The following is a 12,719-nucleotide window of genomic DNA, read 5'->3' on the forward strand; positions in this document are numbered from 1 at the left end:
ATGTACTTTGGAAAGGGGATGTGGAGAAATGTAGTTATAAACAAAAAATGGCAGGAAAGAAAACTGATAACTCCAAGTATTGAATGGAGGCAAACTGCATTTTCATGTACTGTGTAACTCTTTCAATAAGAAAGAAAAATCTGCATTTATTATCTGTAGTTAATGAAACTATTTTACAAAGAAGTAGTTCATATATTTTCTGTATGATTTTCTGATAGATAACACAAATCTTGGGAGCAGTTCATCAATAACATTTCCTGTATTGCAACGTACTGCTGAAGAAAAAGTACTGAACTCTGATAGACTTACTCTGGAAAGGTGAGATGGTTATGGAGTACACACACCGTAGCTTGTGACTCTTGTGTATGTGTGTGTGTTTTTGAGAGAAGAAATGTGTCCTGTGGAGAAATTCTGTATGAGTGTCCTTGTGATGAATATATCCATACAGCAGTCACCTAAGGCAGTTAGGGTTTTTCATTGCAAACTAAGATTGCAATGGACATTGTAGCTTAAGAGTCGAATGCAAGGTCATGCAAGTAATCTGTAGAAAGAGGCTGTATCTCAGTTCTAATCTGATGTATGGACAGTAAAATGGTCTTTTTTTTTTCTCCCTTTAATTGTAACTTTTTTTGTAATGGGGGTAAGGTCCATGTAGTCCAGAAAGTTTTGTTGAGTCAGTAGGACTCCTCCTGGAATAATCCTAAAATAAAAATAACCACTTCTCAGTATCATTTCCTGTATCTTTTACTTTTCACATTAACACTTACTATTTAATGTATTTATATTTCAAATGTAAAATTATATAAACCAAAGAAAAATAGCATAGACATAGAGCACTTTGAGTTCTGTTTATGTGCTATCTGTTGAAAAAGTTAAAAAATTGGCAGGCTGTGTCTGTTTAAATTTTAATGTGGTCACAACACAAAACTTCCATGTAGTTTCCATGTAACAAGTAACTGATTAAGAGGACAGACTTTCAGAGAATTTTGGAAGCACTTCTGCTATGTTTACATGCTTATTTTTTTATAGTAAGGAGTTTACTGCCTTATTTGCAGAGTTTAATTCACAAACCTAATTACGTTATTATTACCTTAATTGAGATAATATACTTTTCCTCGGTTCACTCACAGTGGGTGCGTAGAAGGTGGATTACCAATTTGTTACTTGCATGGGTTATCTGTTTTGTTTCTTTTTCCTTCCAGGCAAAAACTGACAGTGTGCCCAATTATCGATGGGGAAGATCATCTTCGTCTTTTGAATTTCCAGCATAACTTTATAACTCGGATCCAAAATATTTCTAATCTGCAGCATCTTGTTTTCTTAGATTTATATGATAATCAGATAGAGGAAATAAGTGGACTTTCAACTCTTAGATCCCTAAGAGTTCTTTTGTTGGGAAAGAACAGGTAAAAATAATAAAACTATCTTAAAGCACCTTACTTCTGTTGATCTATCTTTGTTTCTGTTATTTACAAAGTATTTAGATTGTGATATTGGCTGTGAGACTGGTGAGCTGGTCCCTAACACCAGCTCAGTGTTGGGGATCCCACTGAGGAAGCACGCAGGTTTTGGTTATAGTGTTCTCCAGAAAATTCCTTCCTTATGTAAATTAGAGCAACAGTTCCGAAGTATTTTATGTGTTTCCATCTAATATTTTCTGTTCTTATCGGCTCTTAAATATGCATTCTTATATAATAGGTGGAATCTCGTTTCACATCATGTAAAGTACTCATTTATTCTTTATAACCTATACAACGTATTTCTGCTTGAGGTATTTAGCTAGGAAAAAATCAAACAGATGAACCGTGGATTTTATTGCTTATTTATAGATTCTGTGCTGTTGGGAGATACAGCTAGCAAGTTGTATTACTTTCAAAAAATACCGTTCAAATCCTGTAGCCTTTAATAATTTAATAGAAGTATCCGTGGAATTGCTCATACATCTAAGGATTGTGCTTAGGTTTTGTTTGGTTTCCTTTTTTTTTTTTTTTTTATATTAACTAAAGGAAGAACTGGTAAACTTCAGTTCTGCGTGGATTACAAAGAATGTGTCTCCTAATTCAACCTGTATTCAAACCTGACAACTTTCAATAGGGCAGTATGTTACTAGAAGTTATAGCTTTTGTATTAAAAATCTCACCTCTAGAAATTAATTCTGTTTATAGCAAAATATTGCAGCATGGGAAGGATAATTTTAAGTTGTTTTGAGAAATTATTTTCCAAATTGTAACTACATTGAGTGCTGTATAGTTTGTTTATGTAGCAGTGTAGTTTGGAGGTAGTTAGGACAAGACATATTCATAAATGATTAAAAATCAGACACAGTTGCTAGCAACTTGTTTTCAGCTTGATCTGTCTGTGATCTTTGATTATTCTCGAAGCAAATGCATAATCATCAGCCAGTAGATGATGCTGTTGAGCATATAATAACCTAAGTTTGGAATCTAAGAAAACAGGACAGGAAAGTTTTAAGACAGTGAAGTTGTATAGGGGAAGAAGAAATACTGCCAGATCTAGAGATGTATATAATCTAGAAAGGGCCAGTGGCTTTCTGGTTTTTTTTTTTTGGTTTGGTTTTATTTTTTTTTAAATTCTGTATTCTTCTAACGAACTCTCAAAAGCCTGTGTCATATAGTCTTTCTTTAAACTGGTTTGGAATTAGCCATTTGCTAGTAATAATCTTCTTTTATTATTTAGGTATCTGGATAGTTTGGTTATTGACTTTGTTTTCTAGTGGTGCAAGTATTCCTTCCCTTTTCATCTTCCTAGAAGAGCCACGTACATACTGCTGGTATTCCATTATTGACAGTCAGAAAGGAAGGTGATAGTCTAAACTTGATTTATTATTTTTTTTTTACATGGTTCAGAACTTTGTTATTCTTCTGTTACTCTTGGTAGGCAGGAACAAATGGCTAAGTTTTGTATTAGCTGGAAAATGAAAGATACTTTTCATCTAATATGAAAAATAATTTGTCATAATTGAAATCTTTCAGAATAAAGAAGATCACAAATCTGGAGAACCTAAAAAATCTTGATGTTTTAGATCTTCATGGAAATCAGGTACAGTACGGTAACTTGATTATTTACATTTCTTGTGTAGACATCATGCATTTCCTGTGTCTTTTACCAAACTATTGTTTTTTGAAAAGGAACTGGTAGCAAATTCTGCAACTCTTGAGATCACAGAAGTCAGTAAATTAATAAAAGGTGGTTACTTTGAATCTTGGTATCAAGTCTCTTGTACTTTGAGCATTGTACTTTTGGAAGGTTACAATGATTAAAATGCTGAGTCAACTGAGTATAATATCACTCACCTACAGAAGAGTGATCTAGCACAAGTAGTTGTGGTGTAGTTAAAGTAACAGAGTCTTAGAAGTCATAGAAGAATTGAAGGCCCCATTGATTGTTGTGTTGCTTCTGCTATTGGTGATCTTACAAAACAAGATGCCTTACATATCTATAGCAGACAATTTGCACAGGAAAAAGCAGAATGAGTCCAAGCTCTTGATTGGTTCATGCTTCTGCACGGACTTGTCACTTAATGCCTATTCACTTTCCCCAATTTGAGACTAAGCAGTCAGTTCTAAGTGGTGCATAAAGCTTTAGTTGTAGTACATACAAGAGGAAGATTCTTGTTTAATGGGTATGTTAGAAGCAGCACGGAGTACTAAGGACAAGTCAGATATAGTATTTTTTGTAAAATAAATTTAAAACATGTGATACAAAATGTTCCATGATTGAACTGTTTAAAACAACATATGGTTATTGTGACTATATAATGTGTGAATTTTCTGGATTCCCGTTCTGGCAGTTTTGACGTCTTACTGATTTCTCTGTGTGTTCGTTATTATACAGTTGCTTGACAGTGGGGAATGGGAAAGTTTTTGGTTTTGGTCTTTTTTTTTTTTTTTAAAAGAAAAGAAAGAGAAGCTTGCAGTATAATGAGTTATTGTTTTATGTAGTACAATAAGTTTGTGACTTTGTTGAATAACATTAGCCCAATAGTATGCATGTTGTGCAGAGGCAGTATAGGAACAGATAATGACATTGCCCTTGAAGTCTTAGAGTGACTATGTTTGGAGATGGCAAAGTGTTTGTGTAGTTATAATCCTTTTCTTACTGCTGTTCTAAGTTTGGGAGTGTGGGTATGTTTTTATGTTAAAAATACTTGCAGACTAGACATGCAACTTTGCCAGTCAGCAGACTTCTATAGCATAAGTGGAGAATCACTAATGGAAATGAAATGTAGGTCATGCACAACTCTTACAAATGATCGTGAAGTAGTTCTGATTTTTTTTTTTCCCCTTTCAAGTGTCTGTACAAATTGCTTTACATTAATTAGAACTTCATTAGGAGTTTTGGCCATAGTGCCCAACTGGCTGCTGCTGTATCAGCTTCATAATAGGTCTGCTCTGGTCCAGAGAACAAATTATCCTGTATCAGGAGTAAATATTAAATCAGAAGGCATAAGGGAAGACATGCTGAGTTTGAGACACATCAGCTTAGTGTACTAGTGTCTTGTTTTGAAATCTGGGGGGTTTTTTTGTTGTTTGCTTATTTAATAATGAAAAGGGGGTGATCTGACTTAACTTTTTTTTTTTTTTTTTGAGATTTGTGGGATCTTTATTTATGGCAGCCTTCTAGTCTATCTTAAATGTTCCAATATTACAGAACATAGCAATTTAAACAACAAATCAGTAGAATTAAAAATAAAGTTTTGGTAGATAGTTCAAAATACTGGATTCTGATCATTGTTCTGTTGATACAACGTCCTATCTTTAATGTATACATTTTTTTCTTTAATTTGGTACATATCAATTAGAATCAAGAATGCAGAAACAGAACATCCTTCTTGTCAGTCATAATGAAAAATAGTAGAAAATAGGATTTGCTTTATCTCAATAAGCTCTTAATACATCTGTTTCCTTAGGTTGCTTGTGGCATTATCCTGCCCCCAGTTCTCAGAGGAAAGTAAAAAAAAAAAAAAATCTACAATAAATCTAGTCTTATGATTTGGAACCAGTAGTGGGCAGCAATTTTCCTTTATCAGGATGGTTCTTATTTCAAGTACAAGGTGTAACAGCATTTTTGTGGTGTGCATCACATCTTCTTTTCTTATAACTATGGAAAAATGTAATTCACTTTTGGTGTACAACAGTGTCATTGACTGCCAGTGTAGTATGAGTATCTGTATGTGCTGTGTGAATATGAGATTTCCTCTGGACGTCATTTTCCGTTGCTCTCTTCCAAAAAGTTTGAAACAGACTCTATAGGTTACTTAATATTACCATCTTTTCAATCATACTTTCTTATACTTACAGATATTTTTATGGTACTCTCATTTTCATTTTACATTCAAAGCCGTGTTTCTTACAGATGTGAGAAATTATTTAATGCCGTGTACATGGGGAAACAGATATTCTTGATCCAGCACAAAACTTTAAGGCTGTTTTCTAGAAAAGACAGCTGTCTCTGTGGTATCATCTGTATCTTGTTGCCAGGAATATTTTCAGGATTTTCTTAATGTGATGTTCTTGGGCCACAGTGCAAAAATCATACTGTTAAAGGCACTACTCAGACCTGCACACTTGGTTTTGCATTTATGTTTTGATTGTATTAATTTAAAAAGATGGTTTTAGTTTTTTCAAGAAAGTGTTTGGAACTTTACTACAAAACCTGTCATTGTAGTTAAGTTAATAGAAGGGGTTCTGATACCAAACTGTCCAGGAAGAAATCACAGATTCTTTCAAGCAAGCTGTCGATAAGCTAAAACTTGGATGTAAATTTTGCCTGAATGCTGTCTGCACAATGAGCGAATTGTTGTGTAGACTGTAACTGGCCTAAAACAGGGATGACATACAAATGAGTATGTGTCAGATGCTATGAAATGAGACAGCTTCACCTCAATCCTTGGGCAAGTGGTGGAACAAATAGTCCTGGAAACCATTTCCAAGCATATTACAGCAAGAAGGCAACCAGGAGCGGTCACCATGAATTTATGTAGGAAATGACATTTTACAACAAAATGATGAGCGCAGTGGATGAGTAGAGCGCAATGGATGTTTTTTATCTTGAATTTAGAAAGGTATTTGACACAGTCTCCCATTACATCTTTATAGACCAACTTAAATTATATTTGGAGTAGATAGACAGACAATGAAGTGAAATGAGAACTGGCTGCTGGCCTGCCAGGCTCAAAGGGTTGTGATCAGTGACACAAAGTCTAGCTAGAGGCTAGTCATTATTGTTGTACCCTAGAAGTTGATACTAGATCAATGCTTTTTACCACCTTCATTGATGACCTGCATTATTAACAAGGCAGGAAATTGGAAGGAGAGCTTTATACAAGATGGTTGTGTTGCCATTCTGTGGGACCTTGACAGGTTGGAGAAATGCACTGAGAGAAATCTTATGAAATTCAAGAAGAGGAAATGCAAAGTTCTGCACTTAGGGAGGAACAACCCCCTGCACCAGTACGGGCTGGGTGCTCACCAGCTGAAAAATAGCTTTGTAGTAAAGAACGTGGAGGCTCTGGTGGACAACGGGCTGGCCATGTGCCAGCAGCATGCCCGTATGGTGAAGGCAGCCAACAGCATCCTGGGCCGCATTAGGAAGAGTGGTGCCCCCAGGTTGTGGGAGGTGATCCTTCTGGCTTCCCAGTGCAAAACAGACATGAACTTAGCAGAGCGAGTCCATCAAAGAGGCACAAAGGTGATGAAGGGAATGCAGCATCTCTCATATGAGGAGAGGCTGAGAGCGCTGAAATTTGCTTTGCCTGGAGAAGAGAAGCCTCAGGGAGTTCTTACTGATGTATATAAATAGCTGATGGGAGGGCCTAAATAGGATGGAACCAGACATCTCAGTGATGGGCAGCAAAAGAACAAGAGTCATTGAGCATAAACTGAAATATGGGAAACTTGTTCAAACTTAAGAAAAATGTTATTTTCAGGGTGGCTGAACAGTGGAGAAGGTTACCCAGACAGGTGATAGAATCTCCATCCCTGGAGGTGGTCTAAGCCTGCCTGGACATGGTCCTGGGCAGCCTGGTGTAGCTGACCCTGCTTTGAGCAGGGGATTTGGAAAGGATGGTCTCCAGAGGTCCTTTCTGACCTCAACTGATGCTCTGATTCTGTGGCTAGGGTTGCTTTAGATTAAATTGACTAACTTTTTTCTTTTCCTATTTTCTCTTTTTAGTGGTAGGGGAGATAGAAGAACAAAAGAATAGTAGAGAAGAAGAATTCTTTTGAGGATACTAGTAAAGTGACAATTCTTTATTGCAAATCTGTCCCCTGTAAAGCCATGAAAAACCTCTTTATTGGATGAATGTGGCAGTTCCTTGAGCTGTAGTGCACTGAATCAACATCCTACTACAGTACTCATTGAATGACACTCTGTATTTGGGGTTAGGATACGAGTGTTCCAGTGGTTTTGATGTTCATAAATCCCACACATTTAATGAAATTATGCACCAAATCTGTTGGGTTTTAGAACACTTTCTGTGTAGTTTGCACTGATTGCTTCTATTCATCAGTTCTGTTACTGCTTGAGAATAAAGGTTGATTGCAAGTCACTTTATGGAGTATTTTGGCAATTTATTTGTTGATAAATGAGACAGTTGAATTTTTTTCAAACTTATTGATTTGTCAGTTTTTACAGAGTCTTCCTCTGTGGTTCATATTTATTTATTAGAACAGTAATTTACTTTACAGCTTTTTTGTTCTTTGTATTAATTTATATACTAGCTCTGGTTTTGACTTGAGGTTTTACCTTTTGAAGTTGCCATGTCTTAGTTAATAGAAGATGAAGACACATAAGGGGTTTTTTGCAGTAAAGGTAGTTCTATTAAGGGGACAATATCTGGTAGATATCCTCCTGATGCCTTTTGGCAAGTCATTTTACCAGACTGACTCTTCAGTCAATGTGATATTCCACAATTCTTTCTGAAGACATTGAAGTTGCTCACATATCTGGCAAGAAAAAATTACTGTTCTATTAACTACCATGTTTTCCCCTTTATGTTTTGCATATGTTTTAGGACATATTTACAATAAAATACTAAAATATCTTATGTGTAATATCTATTACATAATAGCTGACTAAAAAGTTTTCATTCTTACTTCAGTAGTTTAATTCACTACAGAAATACTCTAAGGTGCTTGTAATAATATTTTTTTGGTGTTCAAAGCTATTGTTAATAATGTGCAGTATCTCTTATGTTACCTGTGATCCCAGAGGATCATTGAACAATTAAATTTTGTGTATAAGTTATATTAAAGGTATTTGAAATGCATTAGACAAACAAAAATGTTAACTCTTCCATTATACGCAGTAGTTCTACGTAAGGTAAGAAATCTCAGCAGTCACTCTCAACAGATGCAGAATATAAATATTCAGGTATGGCTAGAATATAAATTTCTTTTTTCTTCAAAAATAGTGCTACAGCCTAACTAAAAACTATTTATTTTTGTTAATGTTCATGGAGTAGTAGCAGTTAAGAGGAAAGCTAGATTCCTGTTCTAGTCCTCTTCTCTCTTGGGATGTAAATCAATCCCATAGATGGAATGCAGATTGTAAAATTTCTGAGACTGGAATGTTTCCAAGAGGTTGGAGGTGAGGAAGAACCAAAGGAGGAAAACTTCATTTTCATTCACTTTGGGGAAAATATTTTGATTTATTTGGGTGTTGGGTTTTTTGGATAATATGATTTGGTCTGTCCTTTGAGACTTCTCCCGCCCAAGTGAGAAATGTACTGGGAACTGGATGTACTTGAAAACATTGAGGTATAGTATTCCACAATGCTTAATGATAAATCTTGTATGATTTTTTTTTTTTTTTTTCCAAATCAAGCTTTTAAATGCATTACTACTTAAAGAAAATCCCTTCATATAATAAATATCCAAAAGAAAGTTAAAAAAAAAAAAATCAGTGTAATGCCTTGTGAAATACTGCACTCAATGCCTACACTTTACAAAAAGGACAACACATGAATTCCCTTATCATACTACTACTCTGTGCCTGTTTTCCTACATGATTTAGTAAGGCTCTTGATCTTAATACTGCCCAGTAACAATTTGTAAGAAAACACAGCATCTTAACATTTAATTAATTTTTATGTAGACACTCTGTTTCTATGGTTATTAACATGCAAATATGGACATGTAATATTGCGTCATTCAGAGACTCTGCACGTGACTGTATGCATGGTATATTTAATGCACTACAACTTACATTTAAATGTTTACTTCAAAATTAATTTCTTAATAGTGTACTTCCAAGCACTCTGAATAGTCTATGGAGAGAACGCTGCTTGTTGGCTTGATCTCTGCTATCCAAGTAAATAGTATAAATGGTATATGTTCCATATAAATCTCTTTTAAAACCTTTCTATTATAGGTAGGGTTAAAATGGATTTTACTCTGTCTTCTAGTGAACTGATGGTTAAAGTTGAGTCAAGTTTATCTTCATTCTAACTTTATTTAGAATGAAATTTATTCTATAATGTGTTAAATTAAAAAAAAAGTCATTAGGGTTATTTTTGTGTTCTGTTTAATTCTGGAAATCGCCTTCCTTGCAAAAAGTTCAAGGATATAAATAAAAGGAAAGGAAAAAAACCAGCCCACAAACAATCAAAAACCAAAACAAAAAACCTTGATTTTTCAGGCATGGACTTCTTTTCAGTAATGTCATAAATGTGTGTTAAAAGATGTAACTTTTGTGCAGTTTAATTATTGATGGTGCATAACAGTCTCTTCTGAAATAAATCTATTTCATAGCAAAGTACTGAAACATAAAAGCAAGCAAGAAAATAGAATAGTATTTTTTAATTTATTGTTTAAAAGTAGTCTTTGACTTATGTATTTGAAAAAACAATTTAAAATGGTTAATAGTCTTTCTTATTAATAGAAAATAGTCATAGATATAATTTACTTTTAGTAAAAGAAATATTATTTGAATCCTCTTAAAAGAGATGATAATGGCTCTTTACCTAATCTGCACCAAATAGTACTTATTAAAAGCTGGTGTACATTCATGTGTGCAGGCATAATTGAAACAGAAAATCTAGTAGAGTTAATCTTAAAACTTAGCAAAGTGATGAAGAGTAGTTGCTGGTGAAATCATTATCTTTGTCATAGCAGTAAAATGCCAGCATTAATATTCTGCATTGTGGCATGCTGTAATTCTAACTAAGCAGACATCTGCAGAGGTCTGTGCTCTTCGTGCTAACCATCTGCTCTTGGCTTTGCTTTTACAAGTTTTTCTGTTTAAAAATATTATTCTAAATAGTGGTATTTTCTGTTCCTTTTGCTGTAATATTTTTGTGTCCTGATAACTTTTATTTTCTGCATATAATACACATAAATGGAAGATGCATAATAGTTTAATTAGCAGTTGAATCAAAAGTTAAAGATGTTATTTAATTTTAGTTTTGCTATCTACTTTTGTATGCTTTTTAATGGAAAAACTGCTGAAATACTTTTTACAGCAGCATATTCAAGAGATGTCATAGACATATATATACACATGTGTATTCATATATATACACATAGATGTTTGTATATATATGAAAATTACCAACAACATTATGTGTTCTCAAACTGTTAAGTAACAGCTACCTTACCTCTTTTCCCATTCCAGGAACTGCTAGACACTTTCTGGGAGTTGGCACGGCCAGATTTGTACTGGTCTAAAGCATCAGAAAGTTCATTATCACTGGGAAGGTGTGCGACACCAGTAACGATCTTGCTTGTCTGCATCTAATTGGTTTTTGCAGCTTTGAGGAGGAATAGCATGCCTGAGTACAGGGTGTTGCAGGGAGCTTACAGTGGTCTGGCGGATGATCATTCTAATTGAAAGGGAATTCATTATACTTGTTAGCAGCTCTGTGTATCCTTGGATGCACTGCCGTACATTGTGGAAGGCTGAAGCCTTTTCTGTAGGAAAACCTGCTTCCTTCTTTCTGGCATATAGCATGGGTTTCAGTAAGAATATGGTAGGAATATCCCGCTGCTCAGTGGCAGTACTTCATCTTCTCTGTGATATGTTGCTGTGTGCAAGTCCTGTGTAAATGTCTGGATAGATGCTGGAGGACAGATCTTGGACCACTATGAGAAATAAATATCTGGATAGAGATCCTTGAGCGGATCACTCTGAGAAATACAAACAGTAGAAAATGCACGCAAATTGTGTCAACAGAGTAATAATTAACGCCTTTGTAAAACATGGTTGCGTTTCTAGAAGACAAAAGTAAGAGGCAGTAGCGATTGTTAATCTTTTCATGATTTTTTTTTTTGTCAATTATAACCTGAATCTTTAAAATAGGATATCAAGTATAAAGACAAACCTTGAGCAGATGATACTGTAGTTTAGTCGCTTTGTTTGATGCCTCCATTTTGTAATCACAGGAAGTCATGAGTTGCTGAAGAAGTGCTGGGGACTGTCAAGCAAATGTGCTGTGTATCCAAACTAAGGATGCTGCTGCTTTCTTTTCTAACTTTTGACTATGTCTTACTGATTCCAGCAATTACCTGCTTGTAAAACTTCCTTACAAGTTCCAATTTCAGAGTAATTGCTTTCTTCAGAGGGCTGCGGCTGCTCCTTGCCCCTGACTCGCAGCAGGTTCCTGTCCTCATGACCTGCTGCAAAGTCTTTCTGTGGAGCTCCTGTAGATAGAGCTGTGAATGCTGCTACTGGCTTTTTAAGAGGCGTGAAGGGAAATTGGTTCAGACTTCTGTGATGGTAGGGAGATATGATGCCACATATTCTTGTAGAATAGGTACCAGGAGATTTGGATATGTGTTTGAGTGCCTTTGCAGAGAAATGAAGGATTAACTGGGCACAAAATTTCCCCATTTTGGCATAACACTGATATCATCAGTGTCATCTTAGTTTTATGGTGTCTTCAAGGTTGCTGCTATAGAAGAGGACAGCTAATTTCTGATGATAAAGAAGAAAGTGTCAACTGATTTTACTGTGGTATGGCTAGAAAGATATTAGTGAAGTGAATACTAGTACTTAATCTCTAGCAGACTGTAGCTTGTTTTCAGCAATTTGACATGATTATCATGATTCAGAAAAATATACAAGCAGCACGTTATTGTATTAAGTTGATAGTTCATGTATACTCTTCCAAAAAGGTATGTGCTATGTATATCTATTATATATATGTAATAAAAACAGTATGTATATTTGTAATTATACCTCTTTCACAGATTACTAAAATAGAAAACATCAGTCATTTGAGTGAACTGAGAGTGTTAAACCTTGCCAGAAACTTACTAACCATTGTAGAAAACCTTAATGGACTGGATTCACTCACAGAGCTCAACCTTCGTCATAATCAAGTCTCTGCTATAGTAAGGAATGAAACTCTTGTCTCTTTTCTTTTTATTTTTTTGTTTGTTTTCTTGCCAATGCACTATTATTGTAATAATAGATTTCACAAAATTTCAGATTTGTGAAATCTTATGTTTTCCCATACTGTGTTGCTTATCTTGTTCTGCTGTGATACTTACTCTTACAACGGAAAGGTGAAACAAACTGCAATTTATTTTTGGTGTTATTTTGTTTAAATGTGATCATTTGAAGTGATTCAGATCTTGATAGCTCATGATGGTTCTCGGGGAGGGGGGGATATTCTGAAGAAGCTTGGTGGCTCTAACATAATTTTAGAGACTTTTCTTCCATACAAGTATGTTTCCTAGAAATTTTTGTAGCTCAAC

General features: G+C 35.0%; 1 protein-coding gene across 7 annotated transcripts in view; it reads left to right on the forward strand.

Moving 5' to 3' along the window:
• The window catches only part of LRRC49 (leucine rich repeat containing 49), a 51,367-nt gene that overhangs the window by 3,698 nt on the left and 34,950 nt on the right, over positions 1 to 12,719 (forward strand). For 4 of the 7 annotated variants that reach the window (XM_054837250.1, XM_054837253.1, XM_054837251.1 and 1 more), the window contains 4 exons: positions 219 to 318; positions 1,203 to 1,406; positions 2,994 to 3,060; positions 12,210 to 12,353. In XM_054837250.1, coding sequence (XP_054693225.1) covers positions 219 to 318; positions 1,203 to 1,406; positions 2,994 to 3,060; positions 12,210 to 12,353 — 515 coding nt within the window. Of the gene's footprint in view, positions 1 to 218; positions 319 to 1,202; positions 1,407 to 2,993; positions 3,061 to 10,031; positions 10,719 to 12,209; positions 12,354 to 12,719 lie in introns of those variants that run through there. The other 3 variants (XM_054837252.1, XM_054837255.1, XM_054837256.1) reach the window with 2 other exon arrangements.

Source organism: Grus americana, chromosome 10 (genome assembly GCF_028858705.1).
Source record: "Grus americana isolate bGruAme1 chromosome 10, bGruAme1.mat, whole genome shotgun sequence".
NCBI classification, from domain to species: Eukaryota; Metazoa; Chordata; class Aves; order Gruiformes; family Gruidae; genus Grus; species Grus americana.